At 40.1% G+C, this 19,055-nt stretch overlaps 1 protein-coding gene across 8 annotated transcripts; it reads right to left on the bottom strand.

The window, feature by feature from the left end:
* Positions 1-68: 68 nt before the first annotated feature.
* LOC137101159 (rab3 GTPase-activating protein non-catalytic subunit-like) lies at positions 69-19,055 on the bottom strand. 8 transcript variants are annotated; one of them, XM_067479162.1, is made up of 35 exons: positions 18,658-19,055; positions 17,692-17,780; positions 17,402-17,519; positions 17,237-17,318; positions 16,958-17,005; positions 16,770-16,845; positions 16,492-16,593; positions 15,478-15,577; positions 14,938-15,036; positions 14,471-14,619; positions 12,698-12,777; positions 12,002-12,094; positions 11,765-11,904; positions 11,387-11,582; positions 11,079-11,222; positions 10,015-10,097; positions 9,544-9,608; positions 9,368-9,458; positions 9,085-9,212; positions 8,752-8,962; positions 8,393-8,490; positions 8,111-8,219; positions 7,817-7,977; positions 7,496-7,670; positions 6,534-6,713; positions 6,214-6,320; positions 5,956-6,022; positions 5,033-5,103; positions 4,914-4,949; positions 4,630-4,758; positions 3,048-3,263; positions 2,535-2,624; positions 2,229-2,453; positions 1,928-2,092; positions 69-921 (listed from the first exon to the last, which is right to left on the bottom strand). In XM_067479162.1, the coding sequence occupies exons 1-35, from the start codon at positions 18,764-18,766 to the stop codon at positions 769-771; spliced, it is 4,185 nt and encodes a 1,394-aa protein (XP_067335263.1). In that variant the 5' UTR covers positions 18,767-19,055; the 3' UTR covers positions 69-768. The 8 variants fall into 8 exon arrangements, with proteins under 8 accessions (XP_067335263.1, XP_067335267.1, XP_067335261.1 ...); XM_067479166.1 differs by having other exon boundaries at positions 4,684-4,758; positions 17,402-17,522; XM_067479160.1 differs by having other exon boundaries at positions 17,402-17,522.

Below are 19,055 nucleotides of genomic sequence, written 5' to 3' on the forward strand. Positions count from 1 at the left end.
TGATTAAATTTCAGTACAATGAAACAAGTTGTCAGGAACATTACATCAAAAATCATCAATATCCAAGCTTGTCCGAAGCCACTTTATTCTGCTTTGGATTAGCCCAATGAGAGCGTGGGACTACAAAAAGGAGGCATACAGGCACAGCTAGTACAGTACTGCATATTAATAAAAAATAAGGTCCATATTTCCTTATGATACACTTGTCAGTGATAGGCAAACAGAAAGGAGATGCTGTCAACAGAACTCTGCGATGGCACATACAGGACATGCTGACATCTGATTTTAAAGTCAAAGACAAAATGAGGGTGAAGTGACAAAGACGTGCCTCATTCCTTTTGAAACCAACTCATAAGTCTTAACTTTCCAATAATATGAGTTCTATATAATTTATGTTACATGCACAAAAATATGGATTAAAAAAGTTAAAAGCCTTACATATCTGCTCTGTGCCACTGCCTTTCTAAATTCTTTTATATTAACATAAGCTTAAAGACAAAATCCCTAAACCTCCTTTATGACAACGACAGAGGGTGTGAACATTATTTACCATCTTGACCCTTATAAGCTGCACACTCTGATTACACTTCAGGGCCACCACAGTCCACACTCTTGAGTCTTACAGACTAGTTTGAAAGGTTGTGTCTGTAGACAACGCCTACATAACTTCTCTCCTTTCAAACTTTTTTTTTTTTTTTTTTTAAGTTAAGTTATCTTTCTTATGTCTACTATGGTCTTCATGCCTTTCATAGTGGCTCTGACTTGGGGTCAGTCCTCAGTGGTGAGGACCTCCACAGCCTCTAGAAGGTGCAGGGCCAGGCTGTACTGGCCGTGGTTTTCTGGCAGGATTTCAATCAGACGGCCGACCAGTCGGCCTGTCTGGGCCAGGGGGACCATGGGGCACCGCAGCTCACTGGGGTCCTGCAGCAAGAAATACAAATCATATTCTAGACATTGTTAAATAGATTAGCCTTTTGATGTTAAACTCCATTATGAAAATCAGTCTTGAAACCCCCAAATTTTCTTTGGGGGGGATAATAAAAATAGTCTAAAAGATATTATCTTACATGTTTAAAACTGGACTTTCAGCTAATAATGTAAATTATTGTTGGTAACAAACAAACAAACTAAATATTATATTTGAATATATATATACACTGGTATATTGTATTGAGATGTTTGCAGATGACAACTACATGATCTGTAGTGAGAGCATGCAGACGGTGGAGGAAAACCTAGAGAGGTGGAGGTAGCCTCTGGAAAATAGAGGAATGAAGGTGAGTCGCAGCAAGAAAGAATACATGTGTTTGAATGAGAGGGACCCAGGTGGAACGGTGAGGTTACAGGAAGCAGAGGTGAAGAAGGTGCAGGACTTTAAGTACTTAGGGTCAATGGTTCAGAGTAAATGAGAGTGTGGAAAAGAAATGAAGAGGTGAGTGCAAGCAGGTTGGAAAGTTTGGAGAAAAGGAAAGACGAATGAAAGGAAAGCAGGTTCAAGACAGTGGTGAGACCAGAGATGTTGTTCCGCTTAGAGACAGTGGCACTAAAGAAAAGACAGGAGGCAGAGCTGGAGGTAGCAGAGCTTAAGATGTTGAGGTTCTGTTTGGGAGTGACGAGGATGGACAGGATCAGGAATGAGGACATCAGAGGGACAGCTCATGTTAGATGTGTTGGAGATAAAGTCAGAGAGGACAGATTGGGGTGATTTGGACATGTTTAGAGGAGAAACTGTGAATATATCGGTAGAAGGATGCTGAGGTTGGAGCTGCCAGGTAGGAGGTCTAGAAGAAGATCAAAGAGGAGATTTATGGATGTAGTGAGAGAGGACATGAAGTTAGTTGTGTGAGAGAAGAGGACTCAGAGGACAGGGTTAGATGGAGGCACACGATTGAGTCAAAAATATAAGTAAAAGAGCTGCTGGTCTCACCATAGCCTTTAGCCATGTGCAGAGGGTGGGGGGCAGGCGTGCCAGCAACTCCATGGCAGCTTGTGTCTGGCTCTGGCTGTGAAGCAGTGAGTAGCTCAGCCTCTGTCCAGTCAGCACCAACAGCTGGGAGCCCAGAACGTCCTTATCCTCCACCTCTAACATCACCTGTGGGTAAAACCACACAGGAGGGATAGGAGGTTACAGTAGAGCAGTGTAGTTAGAATAAAGGTTTACCAAAGGTAGAGCAATCCTAGTTTAAGTATCTGTCCGCAGTAAAGACAGTAAACCACATTTCCCTGACCTCTTCCGCCCGGAAGTCTAGGCCCTGGTTGTAGAGCTCGCAGACCAGGTGCCGCCGCAGGATGTCAGGATTGACCTGCAGCAGAGAACCCAGCTCCAGACACAGTGAGGGCCACCAGTCGGCTTTAGGGCCACTAGAGGGCAGTGGGGGACACCCGGTACCAGAGACTGAACTGGAAGCATCATCTATAGCCTGCACCCAACTGGTTAGGACACGCAAGAGGAACTGAGAGTGGAGACACAGATCAGACAACAGTTATGGAGAATTGTTTTCTTCTCAGCCTGAGCATTTAAGTCCACCTCTTACCTCTTGTCGTAGTGAGACCAGGCCTGGGTCCATGTCTCCACTGGGCATCAGCTGGATTGATGTTAGGTCTCTGAAGAAAGCATTCTTACCCTGGAAATCATAAATACAGATTGCATCCGAGATTAATGAATGAATTAATGTTATTAGTGATATTATTAATGGGGGCAGCATGGGCTCAGTGGGCAGAGTCCCCGCCTACTGGACATAGGGCTGGAGGTTTGTGCACCGCCCTTCCCTCACACATGTGGAAATGTCCATGGGCAAGACACTAAACCATCAACAGCCCATCGCCAGCCATGCAGTTTTCATCTCTCTCGCTCTGTATATAAAATTATCATTAATAAAGTGTTACATTTTTACAAAGTATTAATACTATTATTCAAATCTAAAGCCTAAATTCAAAGTGATTTGTTAACATAACAAAGCTGTGTGGTGTGTTTCAAAGGCAGCCGACTGTGTCTGTGTGTTTGCGTCCACACGTACAGGAACCATTTTAACAGTCCGTCTCCTCACCTTGCTGTCAAACAGGCTCAGTGGTTTGACTTTCAGACAGAAAGTCATAGCAGCATGTAGCAGGGAAGCTAACAGGCAGTGGTGCTGCACGAGAGGGAAGTGGACACCTCTCTGCTCCACTGCCAGTGCAGCTATGGAGGCAGGGCCCTCTCCGCCGCACCACACCTCTTCCACAGACAGATCCGGGGCTGGAACCTCCTCCACTGCAGAGTCCGCCTGCATGATGAAGAAGAGAAGGTGAGGGAAAAGGCTGTGTACTAAAGACTAGGGTGACTCCTTTGCATTCACCTCTCACTTAACACAGCCAAGCACACTTTATAGTACATGCACACATTTTAAAGCCGCTCTTCATTCAAAACAGGCTTATTATTATTATTATATCAATAAGCGTGGTTGACATTCACTGAGCAAGAAGCCGGAGATTTTCTAGCCTCACGAGTATTTTGGAAACATTCAGAATTGAGAATGGAAAGTAACACCTCCAGATCACATATATTTAGAATGGGCTTTTCAGTGAAGTCCTCTTATATCTGGATATTTCATTCAGAGAAAAAGAATTTGTAGAATGTTTTGAATATTTGATAATTGAACATTATTAGATACGAATTGTGTTAGTTTTATGCTTGGAGAGTCTCTTCAAGCAAGCTATATAATATAAATGCAATGGATGATTCTCCATTGCATGGCTTGTTTAATAATGTAATACTATATTACTTGTGGTATTAGTAATATTGATATAATGTTAAGTAGTAGCAGCAGTAGCGCATTAGTAGTAATAGCAGGAAGAGCCCTTTTAAAATAAATTAGCAAATAACAAGCAATGGATGTCAGAAAAAAACGGAAATCCTTAATTTACAAAAGTATTTACACCTAGAAGCACTTGGCAATATTACAAGTTCAAATCTTCTTGGATAACAATCAGAATCCATCAGACCAGGATCTGGACAGTTTATCCCACTCATGTGCAGACTAGGAGGATAGAAAGAGTCCTGGTGGTTTCAAACTTCTATTCAAAAATTAAAACACGGTGCTCAGTTGGTCAGAGAAAAATGTAAAGCCTAAGAAATTGTTTTATACCCTGGTCCTTAGTTATTCCTCACCACAATTTTATTGTGTGTCCTTTCGTTTTCCTCACTAAACTGTTTTGCCATGGGTGGACTGGACTGGACTCCAGTAAAGCTCTAGACACATCAAGGATAACTGAAAGAAACCGCATTCTTCTCACCACAGGTTTGCTTTCATAAAGGAGACTTCAGTCTAAATTCTAAACATTTTAAAAGGTTATTTTCATTTTAATACTTTGGAATACTGAATGTAGATTGATATAGATTTAATCCATTTAAAATTAAATGTATAACACAAAAAATATGTGCTAAACGTAAAAGAATCTGTGGAGCATTCTTTTAAATTTGAAATCAAAATTTTAAAATAAAAATTTTATTCCATTTCACATTCAGAGCGAAAACTAGACGAACAAAGGAAAACAAGGGACTGTGGTGGCCAATGCTTCGTGCATGATTTTTGGGAGGCCCTGCTGATTATCCATGCTTTTTTTTTTTTTTACATGAAACTTTTTACTTACATAATAACTGATAAAAGACAAAGGGCACCGAGTCCTAATCAAAACTTCAGTCACCTCCATGAGGATCTGCAGCAGCCGGACACAGCAGCCCAGGAAAGAAGTCATGGCTTTGTCTCCCATTCCAACATCCTGCAAACCAACACACACAAAGCTTAATACAGTTATTTTACATCTAAAATAATCTCACCAAGAGATCAAAAAATCTCCAAAATATCAAAGTGGCATTACAGTGGTCTATCTAGGATCACAATTAAAATTTGCATTGAAACATGTACTATACTCACCCGTCGACATAAGCGATCTTTGGGTGCTTTCCCTACCTAGAAAAACAAATGTATACAATCTATGTAGTTCCTCACAGATGACAAAGATACACAAGTTTTCTTAATACTGTGTGATTTACCTTCTCCATGAGGAAAGCTGCTGCTGAGAAGCGTTTTACAATGAATGTACTCCACATCATAGTAGAAATACCTATGAAGTTGATTCAATGAAGTTCAATGTTATGGCCTTAAGAAAGTACTGATTAACAAATAAAAGAAGAATCAACATACAAATCCATCTACCAGAAAAATCTGAACTTCTGAAAAGCATTTACAACTATAATCTGTCTGAATTTGTTAATTGTCTAATTTATCTGACAAAAGTAAAAGGAAAATATTTTTATTGATCAACTTCATTGTGTTTTGTAAATAAAAGCAAATTTAGAGTTTGATGTTTATAACAAACTCAAATCGGTATGTGGCCAACAGATCCAAGATCAGATGTGTATAACTGGATCTTTTCATCTTGGATCAGGTTATCTGGTTTTGTTGGCTCTTTATAGCCATTTGAGAAGTGGATTAGAAAAGCTAGATTTGAATCATCTGGGAAAAGTGTGCTGTGTTGTGGTTGTTGACTAGACCACATATATCAACACTATAATACAATGATAAAAGACAATTGAGGATTTTGATGTCTATTGATGATGATTGATAATATCTTTTTTTGTGGTGAATGTCATCAGATTGCTGCTGGTGACAGATTAATATTTTATAATTTTATTTAGACCCACCAACTGACACTTAACACACATCTCTTTTTACCATCATCCCAGTTTCAATGGTTTGCTCACATAAGAACATCCTTCAATGGATAAACTTCCTGATCTTCCCTTGAAATCTGAGAGATTATCCTGTTTACACAAACTAAACCTGAGAACAAACCTACTCCTGAGTAAGCTTGAGGTTGTGGACAACTATAGTTTAAAATATATTAATAGAATTCTAAAACGTATTACTTTACTAGACCTGTTATATATAAAAACAACATTAGCAAGCCACTAACCTAATTGTATCTGTGGACTGGAGACCAGCCTCAAATGTTCCACAGCCCAGCACAAGTATCGACCCTCCTACAAAGAGAAGTAGGCATGAGTCCAGATTGAGGAACAGAGATAATAAGTTCTTTGATGGTCTTTAGACTTGAAAAAAAAAAGAAACAAACAAGTAATATTGTACAAGTAATATTGTACACTATTTAAAACTACTACATAAATACAAACAAAATGTTAGTTTATGCATTGTGCAATATGTGTATGTTTACCTCAGGGTCTTTGTTCCACTGCACCACATATTCCCAGCAGCAATGGGCGAAGAGCAAGTCAGGTGAGAGGGAGTGTGGGAACCGCTGACACACTGCCACTAACAGCTCTGTAAAACAGATTGAACAGTATTTACTTGTATTACACCGCTCAAGTAATTCTTTATGAATTTACAAAGATTGGTAACAAGACTAACAGACAAAGTAAAAAATTAAAGCCAATGTGTCATTAAATACCCAAACTTGTGTTTATAAGAGATAAGCATTTTAGTCAGTTCTTATCCACTTCATTGCAGCCGCTAGGTGTTTCTTTTAGACTTTACCTGCTGTTCTGTCAGTGTCTTCCAGGCTCTTCTCTTTCTCCTCTTTCCCTTTGTCTCCTGCCTTTTGCTCTAGTTTTTCATCTGCAGCTTTGCCTTCTTTCTTTTGGAGAATTTCCCTCAGTCTCTCAGGGGCCAAGTTGTGCCTGAAAACCCACTTGGAGACACTGTCAGCAATGCCACCTTACCAGAGAGACGTGAAATGAGAAACAAAATAAAAATGGAAGATTATGTCCCTTATTTAACCACAATGGGAAAATCTATACTAAAACAAAGAAAAAGGAAAAATAAAAAAATGTTACACTATGTCTAAAATGTTATTAAAAAAAATAATTTATGTTATTATGAAATAATGTTTAATAGACTAATGGTGCAGTAATGAAATGCTTCAGATCCCCTGGAATAATCTGATGTCTTCAGTATCACAGTAGTTCAGTAACTGTTGTCAGTACTTCCAACAATCCAAAAAGGCAAAACAGAATGGCACTTGCTTGCCAACTTTTAAATAGGCAACGCAAAGCGAGGCTTAATTTGCAGCCCACAGAGTAACTATGTATTTATGGGAACATGATACTTTCAGTTTCTTGATCAATTTATCTGTTCACATGAGTGAGTTAATGTTTGAAGTGACATTTTCCAAAATACTATGTTGAAAAAAATACAATAAAATCGTCTCAGGTAGTGCTGCCTTGATAATTTCTATAATCTTTCAAGATATTCTGATTTCTGGATCTTGCAGAAAAAACATTTTAACTTATATGCAAAAATTTTCATTTGTGTGAACAGAAACCTGGACTTCTTTTTTCTTTGAATAATAGTTTTAATAATAATAATAATAACTGTATAAAATATTATAATCAGTACTGAAACTGTCCCAGAATTACCATCACGAATCTTAAAACCCTTATTATCTCAGGCAGGTATCTCATAATTACGAGACAAGGATATTTTTGTTCACAGACTACCTGTGCCTCCTTCGAGCAGTGTTTTGATGGAGCACTGTGCTGCAGCGCCCCCTGCTGCTCCTTGAGGAGGAGGCACCAACAGTAGAGTCTGCAGTACCAGCACATCTTCCAGCTGACGAACACACACCACCCACTGCTCAAGCTCCAATGACACTGCCTCCCACTCTGACTGGAACTGTCACACACACATATAAAACAGATGAAGACTGTGAGGTTGGTTTTAACTTTTGAAAATATAAAAAAAACAAACAAACAATAAATTTCAATCATGTATATGCGACGGTGTGTGAGTGAGAGTGTGTGTGCGAGAGTCTTCTCTACCTGACTGTCACCATGGCTGGTGATGCTGGCTTTAGCAGCATGGTGAGCGACAAAGGCGGCGAGCAGAGCAGCAGCAGCATTATGGGACTGGATGCATGTAGAGCGCACCTGCTGCCACCAGGGGGAAACAGACTGAGGGTCCCATGACTCCTCTACAGCGCCTGGAGAGACAAACACAGTAGATTGTTATGCTTGTTTTTCATTCTTTAAATTAATACGTTTGAATAAATTGTAACCAAAGGCAAGTCAACATTTACTGTGTCCTATATAATTGAGAATTAAAAAAACAAATACCTTTCATGTTGCTTAGGGCGATGAGTAGCGTGTGCAGGTTTCTAACCGTTTCATCTGTTTTTTGTAGTACCTCCTTCTCCCTTTGCAACCACACGCTAAGCAACAACGACTGAGAGAATGTAAAAGTCAAATATATAATTTATAAGATGTCTCATTTTTATTTTTTGGTCTGCATATTTTCATTACTAACCTTGACTACAATTTTTACACCAATTTTACATTTGACTAAAGTCCTCCCAATTTCAGCCCATTTGATAAATCTATCTTTCCCCTTTATCTTACCAGTAGCTGCTGTGGACTCATGCCAGCCTGTTGCAGTGTGTCACAGACTTTATGCAGTGGGCTTTTACCACACAGACATCCCCAGAAAAGAAAGTTCCCTGCGAAGGACACAGAAGAGTGAAAAGTGACTTTTTTGTTGAATGAATCAACTTATGGCTAAAATAAGCCGTGAATAGACCCTAATCTGGGGAAAGGTACGGACAGTGGTGGTAACAAAAACGATGCAGCAAGGTGCTCTGTTTTGTAGAGTTCAATAGAAAAAAGGTAGTGCTATGCACCTCATGTTTACATCCTGAAAACGTGTTGAGGCTTAACTTAGTAAAAGTCACGACACAGAATATGCATTTATGTTGCAGTACCTAGCTGCTTCCATTCAGTGTCAGATCTGTGGACCACCTTCACCTCCCCATCCTCTGTGCATTCTACTTGAGAAAGAAAGGTCTGGACATTGAGGGGTAAGTCAGGCGAGTCCTGAGCAAAGGACACACTAGGTCTTGAGGTGAGCTGGGCGTAGCGCTGCAAGGTGGGGCCGACACGAGACAATTCATCTTGTATGCCTTCTAGGGAGCCCTGTTGGGCGGGGAGAAAAACGTGTTTAGAAACATGAGGAATAAAAATGATCAGTACTAAAAGGTGAACACCAATAAGACCAATAAGAGTTTTTGTTTGTGTGTACATGTGTTTCTGCTCACATGTTCCATACAGGCCTTTGTGTCGGCAGTGAGGGCAGATTGCAACTGCTGGATGTCAGTGTAGAGCTGAAGCAGTTTCAGCTGAGAAGAGCAGATCTGGAGTAATGCTATATCCACTTCATTAGGCTCTGTGATGCAGAGATACACCACCAGAAAAGAGAAGATTGACATACAGCATGTATGTTACCAGTATAAAAGTATAAAGCATGAACTCTCTTCAAAACCACACGACACTTAAATTTTAACTTAGCAAACCATTTTTTTTGTTTTACTGATCCTCTACCTTGTTGCTTCAGAGTGTCATATAAAGTTGATGTAATGTTGGTGAGACAAGATACAGGAGCGTTCTTATTTAACAGCAGAGATTCTAGAGCCTAAAAGGAAATGCAAAGACTGCACTTAGTATTTTCCCAGCTAAACTGTGCAATCAGTTCAGTGTACAATGATCTTTATTCATACCTGCTTCTTAATGGCCGGGTGTTTGATATCCAGCAGCACACTGTTGGCTTCTTTCTCCAAAATATCTTAACAGAAAGGGTATGTACACAAACAGAAAAACAAAAATGCAAATCTTCATTCACTAAATACAGCAATACAATACAATGTACATCATCATTAATTTCAAGTGCCTATGAAACGTATACACCCCTTTTTTGACAAAAAGGTTAGCTAAATTTCCAAGTCACAGATTATCCCTTAGAGTACAGTTAAATTTAAAATTAAAGGAATATGACATCAGGTATAAATTGACTTTACACTTTTTACATTTCAAGAGATCTGTTTTCATTTGCACAGGAGTCATTTTTTGGTCAAAAGAACAAAAAGAAAAATTATCTTGACCATGATTCAGTTAGGAAATAGTAAAAAAAAAAATAAAAGGTGAAAACTTCCAAGCAGATAAGGACTTTTTTTAGGCACTGTATATCTTACCAGGCTCAACATCCCTGCTCTTTAGTATAGCTGTCAGTCTCTTTAATAGGTGCATATCTTTGGCTCGCTCACTCTTCTTGTCACTGAAATGGAGAACACAGAAGCATTTTCTGTTTGAACTTTTCTGTTATGTTGTCTGTAGACTGACCTGAATGTGCTGGGGTGTGTAGAAGGCTTGAGAATTGTTGTTCAGTTATCTTATAATCACTCATAGGTGCACAAATAGAGAAAGTATATTAGGAATGGAGAGCACCGAGCACAGTAATTACTTACAGTGAGACATTTTTTCATGTTCAGATGTGCATTGCATCATAGTATTTGCAATGTAAAAGATTTCAAGAATAAACTGCAAAGTAAGTTGAAAACAATAGTCAGGATGCAAAGAAATGAAATGTTCCAATAATCCCCATCTCCTGTACAACAGGGAGGAAGCCAAGGTCCAACTGACCACTCTAATGTGTGCAGAGCGTGTGTGGTGTGGTTTTTATGTTGCAGACTGGTGCCATTGTCCTTTTTTCAATGTATTTTTTTTAGGTAGTATGTGGGACGATCACAGGTAAGAGCTGCCCTTTGGTACATCTGGCTTAACCACAAGTGCATCCTGCTGCTAATATGCCAATAACAAATGTCTTTGTGCCATTAACACGACATAAGAGACTTCATACATTTGGAACCATTATTCATAAAATACAATTGAATAATTATGTTTTAGGAATAACTGTTCCGCGCTTTAGTAAGTAGTGGATTTTTATTATACCATCACTTAAAGGAAGATGCTCCCCTGCCTAGCTGGGGCTACAGGGCTATATTTTATAACCTAGAATGATATACATTTACTCTGCTAGTTGATTGCACTCATTCTGCTTGTTGATAGCTACTAGATGACCCCATAAAAATAGATCCACAACCCATTTTGGGTCCCGACCCCATACAGTGTTTCCCAGTGTGGGAAAGACTCCTCTCTAAGATGGCAGGTTTTCAGATTTGCTTAAAACTGGCAAAAAGCAGGTCCACAACAGACTTAAGATTAATGTATGTATGCATTTCTGTGTCTGTCCACCAACCTGAGGGCCAGGTGGAAGGGGACATTCACTATCCTCAGAGCTCCTGTGGTGGGATCCAGTAGACACACCTGCTGTGTGTGGAGCTGCCAGCCCTTACTAGTCACACTGTTCACCCCCATCAGATGGTAACCAGCATAAAGCAACCTGGAAAGGCACACACAAACACACACTAAAGACAATATTTTACCTATATTTTAGTGTGCTATTCTCCACAGTATATGCGTGATATGCCAAATACAGATGCAAAGGTCATGAATATTAACTGTAAAGGAAATAAACAACTTCATTATGAGAGTGTGAGCATTTACCTGCAGTGTTTGCCTACAGTAAAAGCTCCAACTCGTGGCCCCTGCTGCATCCCCCACACCTCCAGAATTCCCCTGCGTGGGGCGTAAATGACCAGAAAGAGAGCGTGTCGTCTGGGAAGGGAAGCAGAGGGGGAGAACTCCCGATCACCTGGCTCCTCTGGAACCTGCAGCCAACCAAGCTGGGCATCTCTGTAACCTGCAGATAGGTTTATTTTCTGAATAGTTACCTTTACATAACAGTGACACACTACATATTTTCATGCTATGAAGCTCTAACCTTTTTCATTATGCGTTTAATACATCAAAAAGTTTAGTTTCCAAAACCACGATTTTCCAAATTTCTTCATCTGTGTTCTTTTCTTTCTACTTTTGATTTACCTTTCCACATGCGGATGCCAACACCTCTTGCCAGGTCCAGCAGTGTGACTCGCCCAAAGTCATCCGTCACTCCAGCCAACGTGTTGCAAGGGGACAGACAAATGGACTCTCCATGACGACGCGTGTCTGGAAGACCAAATCTGCACAAAAGGTCATGTTTAACTGAAAGGGTGAAAGAAGGGCAGCTACAAGCATCATATTGCCAATATCAATATGGTACGTCTGCATTTGTGTTACCTGATTCCTAAGGGTGTAGCAGGCTCCACCTTGGGCTTCTGTTTCTGAATAACCTCCTCTTCATTTTTGTTCCGGTTCCAACCTAACCACCCACTGAGAGGAAGGCCGACAAATTAAGGGTGACCAAAGTATACCGACGGTAATTAAGATGAGAGGTGGGTAGGAAACGACATAACAAGACTCAAGGGAGGATGTAAGCAGACATCTCCCTGTATGGATTAAGCTGAACTCAATCACCTTAATCCAGAGCAGAGAACATCCCACAATCATAAATATTGATCAGGCTGCTTTGTGCGGTTACAGTTGTTGATTGTGTACATTGGAGAATTTATTCCCCAAGCGTGTGGTCTATACAACAGTCTATACAATCTGAGATGAGGCTGGGGTGACTGTGGCACAGGAAGGCACAGCGGTTATCCACTAATGCCGCAGTTGTTGATTCGTCTGAGATGCCCGGTTCAATCCCACGTTGAAGTGTCCTTGAGCAAGACACTGAACGCCAACTTAGTTGCTCCCGGGGAGTGTTGGCCAGCTGCATAGCAGCTCCCCCATCGGTGTGCGAGTGTGTGTGTGATTGTGAGTGCAAATAGGTAGAAAAGCGCGATATAAGTGCAGGCTGTTTACCATTTGTGCCATTGGTGCTTCACTTACATTCTTACTTATTCTCATTACTGTATTTTTTGAGCTATTACTCACCTGGCAGCACTGAAGAGGGCTGAAGTTAGTTTGCTGGCCACAGCCAGAGCAACATGAGAAAGCAGAGGCTGGGAGCTTCCCTACGAAGACACAAGGAACAGCCACATGCTCTCATCAAAGTCTCAGAAATGGATTTTACAATGTCTCATAAAAAGTAATGTGTATGTCATGTACAAGGCCCAATTTCCAGAATACTTTTTTCTTAAATGAAATAAAAACATAAAACTGTGATTTGTTAATTTGCTTGGACCTTTATCTAAGGCAGCACGGTGGTGGAGTGATTATCACTGCCGCCTCAAAACTAGAGGGTCTCTGGCTCAAATCCCCAGCAAGCTGTGGCCTTATGGTCAAAGGTTTATTCATAGTTATGCGAGTCACAAATGCTGTAGCCACTGACCTTCACAGATTCAGATGTTTTAACCTTTGATTGATAACAGTTAGTCTTTATTGGCACAGAGAACCTCACGTCCATTTTACTTGAAAACAAACTGGAACATGGACTTCTCTGACCACAGAACGTATTCCACTGTCTTACAGTCTATCTGACATGACCAGACCCAGACGATTTGGTAAGATTTCTGCACAAGACTAAAGCATTGCTTCATTATTTTTTTAATGTTTTCAGTACTGTGTTTCCAAAGGACTTCTAAGTCCATGTGTCTATATTTATCTCAGTGGCATGCAATGCCACTTGAGAGCACTAAACTTCCAACTCATACTAACCTTTTTAGAAGAACAGTGTTTGTAGTTTCAATCTACAGTGCCCTGGAAAAGTACTCAAATTTTCAAATCTCAAGTTATAATCACAAGTTATAATTTGGGGTACATGTCTCTACCAGCTTTGCACAGCTACAGGGTGAAATCTTTGCCCATTCTTCTTTGAATAATAGCTCAAGCTCAGTCAGAATGGATGGAGAGCATCTGTGAACAGCAATTTTCTTGCCACAGATTCTCAAGTGGATTTAGGTCTGGGTTATTCTGACACATGAATATGACTTAATCTTAACCATCCCATTGTAGCTCTGGCTGTATGTTTAGCGTTGGTGTCCTGCTTGAAGGTGAACCTTTGTCCCACTCTTGGAGACTAACAGATTTTCTTTTTGGCTCCAACTCTGACCAGCTTCCCTGTCTATGCTGAAAAAAAGCATCCCGACAACATGATGCTGCCACCACCATGTTTCAGGGTGGAATGATGTTTTTAGGGTGATATACAGAGTTAGGTTTCCGCCACACACACAGATTCTCTGATTAATGCTCTGCTTGCCGGGCGGCTTAGGTGGGAGGCCATGTAGGTTTGCAGTTGTGCCACATTCTTTCCATTTTTGGATGATAAATTGTACAGTGCTCCATGAGGTATTCAAAGATTGGGATGTTTTTTTTATAACCTAATCCTGCTTTAAACTTCTCCACAACATTATCCCTGACCTGTCTGGTGTGTTCCTTGGACTTAATGATGCTATTTGTTCACTAATGTTCCCTAACTTCACAGAACAGCTGTATTTATACTGAGATTAAATTGCACACAGGTGGACTTTATTTACTAAGTAGGTGACAGACTAGGGGGCTGTCAAACTTTTCAGATATTTATGTGTAAAAGAAATTTGAAAACCATTTATCGCTTTCCTTTCACTTCACAATTATTTGCCACTTTGTGTTGGTCTATCACATAAAATCCCCCAAAATTATATTTTGGTTTGTGGTTGTAATGTGACAAAAAGTGGAAAAGTTTAAGGGGTTTAACACTTGCAAGGCACTGTAAGGTGTGACACTCACCTCTACAGCATAGTAAAAGCCTGTGTAAGGACCTCCTCCGACAGTGACATACTGGCTCATGGCAGGGGGGCTGCCTTTGACAGAAGCATTAAACCCCCCCAGGATAGAGGCATTCTTCATCTGGTCAAACACACACATCGTCATAACACCTAAGGAAGCGTGGACAAAAAGAGAACGTGTGGTTGGACATACAAGAATTGAACAATGTGGGTAAAAGAAAAGAAAATTGAACTAAATTAGTGCAAACAATGCAGCACTTTTCCGATGCAATCAACTAATTTTTAAACTGTAAGTAATGATATTTACCTTTTTAATCATTATAATCCTCATATGTAAAGATAAATAAATCTTGTATGCTGCTTATCCAAGAAGATTTTGTGAAAATTATAACCATTTGAAAATCTTATACCTGCAATGAAAAATACTCTAACACTAATTCAGAATTGTTTCAAAGAACTGCAACTTACCCACACTACTGTGGTCCACAATGGTGTCCATGTCCTGCAAACCCCACTTCTTATAGGCCAGGGGAGGTGGCTGTATCACATCACTACCTGCTGCTGCAGCTAGAATAATTATGTAAGGACAAAAGGTAGCATTACCAAAGTTTTCACAGGAGATTTATTTTATCATCTATAGCCTGCTTTTAGTGAGCACATTTCTTTTTAATTTAGGGCAATTTAAAACTAAAGTAATGTTTTACTCAATTAGCATATTGCTAAGTACAGTAGGTGTACACACACCCACACACACACCACTACTCAGAAACTCTGCTGAAGCTTAACTAATAATACTCTACAGGTTGAATACACATCTATATGTGCATGAAGGTTTATTTCTCTGCAGTACCTGAAAGCCTTGTGGAAAACACTGCCCATTCAGCAAGTAAGTAAAGCACATATCATGTTAACACTCTGCAACAACACTCTAACATTCAAAACTAGAACCCTGCAACTCTCATCCTCACCCATAGGTAACATACATGAATACACTCTGGCACATACTACCTCTTGCAACTTGGTTTCTGCAGGCACGCAGAGATTGAAAGAGGCTGAAGCCATCAATGGTGACCAGAGCAGCAGGGTAGAGGATACTCAACTCCTCATGCTGTGGTAGGACAAAAATCAACAGAAGCACATTTGCTATAGAAGATGGTACATAATGTTCAAAACTCCGGAAAACAAGCATTAAAAATTAACCTTGAGTGTATCAAACATGCATCGTTCATGAATTAATCTCCACACTTAAACATAGAGGAAATGTGTTTTTTTTTGCTTTCCTGCTGATATTGACATGAGAAAACTGACATTACTCTCATGTCTGCACGCTCAATATAAAGCTTCTGCCGGCAGCTGGTTAGCTTAGATTAGCATGAACACCAGAAGCCGATAGGAAACAGCTCAGAGAGAAAGAAAACTGAGCCAAGTGTAAAAATGACACATTAGACACTAGGTTATTTCCATCTATTTATTATCTTAACCACTTATCATGTTAAGGCTCACTGGGGACTGGAGCTGATCCTAGATGTCATTTGGCAAACGGCAGTGTTCACGCCAAATGGGTCACCAGTCTATCCCAGGCCCAATAGAGAAATATATAGATATAGATAGAGATAGAGAGAGAGAGAGAGAGAGAGAGATAGAGATAGAGAGAGAAAACCTTCCAATCTCTCATTCACCCCTAGGAGCAATTTAGTCTCCAATTAACCTAATATGCATATACACCGAGCAAACTCACACAAGCACAGGAAAAACGTGGAAAACATGAAAACTACATGCCAGGTTTTTTTCTCAATGGCCAAAAAAACTGATTCTGGGAGCCCTTTCATCACCGTGACATTGCTATGCAACCAGCAAATACTTGGTTACACAATCTAACTTCTTTTATTTTTCAGCTTTCTGATTGAACTCTTTACATGACAGTGTATAAGCCATGCTTTCTAAAATGTTGAATTATTCATTTAAACGTGAACATAATTCTCATGCAGAATTCTGAAAGCAGTGTCTGGTGTGTACCATTACCTGCTCAGATACTCCAGGATGACGAGGGATCTCATATGTGCGACACTTGAGTCTCAATACAGGGTCTTCATGCAGCAGCTGAGCCAGGAGCAGAACCCCGTTCTGATGACATATAATCAGTTTTGCATTTGATATTTGCCATCTTGACTATTTATAAAGACTTTATTGAATGGTGTCCTGCATCCCTTTTCTGCTGATGGATGTCTTTCTTTACACAACATACAATAAAAGTGTACCCAAAGAGGAGAGAAAGGATTGTGCTGATAATGACAAGGTACCTCTGTGTAGAAGCGAACATAGCCAGAGCTAAATCCCACTACTACACACGTCCAGTCCGGTCGCCCTGTGGAACTCCTGAAAATACACACAAAACATACACACAGTTAAACAAGGTATAATCACACATGTCCAAACATACAAATACTTCTATTATTTCATTTCTAATATCCATACATGTATTTCTTACCTCTTTTGGCTGGCAAGGGGGATACAGATACAGCTGCTGACACATTCTCTGGAAACAACAGAACAAACACAAAGCAACATATGATCACTATGTGACTCATTTCTGTCTCTACACTCATGCATTATCTCATTTTTCATTTGTTTGTCACACAACTATCCCATTTATACAGTATCATCCTATTATATTACTTGTACTTAGATACATTGATTTCCCACTAAGGCTGTTTTGTTGTCTCTTCAGCATTTTATTTGTTCTCATAAAAACAGGATACTCTCTCACCCTTCTTCCGCACTGAGGACTCCAGTCCAAGACACACCCAGAGTCATCTCTTCTCGGCCGCTGTCATCTGTACGCCACTTAGCTGTAATCATTTAACAACACATTAAAGGAAACATATGTCCTCTGTGAGCATAGAGAGGAAAATTTGTGTTTGAATCATCTGACCTGAGAGAAACGCTGCCCTCTGTTCATGGGCCACTACTAGGAGATCAGAGCAGGGAGACAGGGACACAACACAGTCCTGCAGCCACAGTCCACTCTGTCCTGAGGTCTCTTTCTCCACCTGCTGTGCAAATAAGAATGTCAGTGGGATGTGATCATTCTCTTAAATCTGCAAACACAAATTAGGAGAAAATATATTTTTCTTGTTTGATTCTTTTAATTCTCATTGTCTTTTGCTAGCAGTGAATGAATGAAAGCAGTGAATGAAATACAAAAATAAAAAAAAGACTGACTGTTGTGGCCGAAGCAGCTTCCTCCTCTTTGTTGTTAGTACTATCCCACGCTGACTCCCAGTCAGAAGTGTCCCAAGACAGCTCATTATCTGCTGATTTGAAATCATGACATAAAATCAGTAACTGGGAAAATTCAAAATTCAATCTTTACTTTAACACCAGACAACTATTTGCACAATCTCATTTCGGGTAACCAACAAAGAACAAACGTAACAGTGAGTAAAGTATTCCAAGAAGAGACCAAAATGACAGTTATCAAGAGGTGTACAATTACAGGATACAGCCGTAGCTGCGTAAATGGAAGCGTAGAAGCCCGCTGCTATTACATGAACACTGAAATGTAAACGTCAGTGTAGCAGTAACAGAAAATAAGACAAGAAGGACTGACGAAGATTATGTTACGAGAACAGGTGGTAAGAAAACATGTTGCTCTGAACATTTGCAATACATCACTTTTTGGTGCAGTGAAAAATTGTGTGTGTGTGTGTGTGTGTGATGGGGGGTAATATCCATGCACTAAAAGAGGGGGTTGTGTATTTCATGTTTTTTTTATGCACCAGTAAGAAGTAATGTTTAAGTGCTTTTCACAGGCATCATGCAGTAGTGTGTTCTGTTATGTTATGTGTGATGACTCATACCCAAAACAACAGGCTGATTTCTCCACCTGCTGCTGATGTTGCAAGTGCTGCATTATGTACTTTTTTATTTACCTTTAGTACTACATTATGCCATTTATCAGAAGATGCTTTTTAGGTATACGCAGTTTTAAAAAAAAGGCACTAAGCATTAATGTAGTTCATGATTACTGAATTAATCCAGCTGTAACCATCGAGTCAACTTTCATATCCCGTTGTTGCAGTATCATATCTAGCTACTCCTAGAGGTATCCGCTCAACTAAATTGTTTGGGGCTTCAGTTAATGCTGGTACATTTGTTCCATATATGCGTTTGCCCTGGGGACGTTACCTGTTTGGTTCTTATCCTCCACTGTCTCGGTTTTTTCGTTGTGGAACAAGTAGTCCCGGACCGGTTTAAGCTCTTGGAGGCGACAAAACTCCAATAAGCTGCAGGACATCTCTCTTCCGTCCCGTCAGGATCCCAGCAGCCAGACAATCAACCAGTTAGCTAGTCTGCTTGCTAACAGTCCAGCTGTGGAAGAACGGCGTTAGCTAAGCAGTTTGCACCTTGCTTTCGCGTTAACTTGATGACAACCTGTTTACAAAGGCAATGTTTCTCCCTTGTTTCAAACCATCGCCTACAGAAATAACAACACAAGTCCAACACTCTTATTTTTCTCAGTATTTGCGGTTCCCACCCAAGTCCCGATGAGGTGATGACACATCGTTAGCATAACAACAGTTTAC

The sequence above is a fragment of the Channa argus genome, chromosome 16 (assembly GCF_033026475.1).
Source record: "Channa argus isolate prfri chromosome 16, Channa argus male v1.0, whole genome shotgun sequence".
Lineage (NCBI taxonomy): Eukaryota > Metazoa > Chordata > Actinopteri > Anabantiformes > Channidae > Channa > Channa argus.

Coding starts and splice junctions, on each gene's coding strand:
- LOC137101159 (XM_067479159.1), bottom strand. CDS start 18,766: ATGTCCTGCAGCTTATTGGAGTTTTGTCGCCTCCAAGAGCTTAAACCG. Junction 11,583..11,764: donor TGGCATCCGCATGTGGAAAG/GTAAATCAAAAG, acceptor ACCTATCTGCAG/GTTACAGAGATGCCCAGCTT. Junction 6,023..6,213: donor AGTGGAACAAAGACCCTGAG/GTAAACATACAC, acceptor TTCTCTTTGTAG/GAGGGTCGATACTTGTGCTG.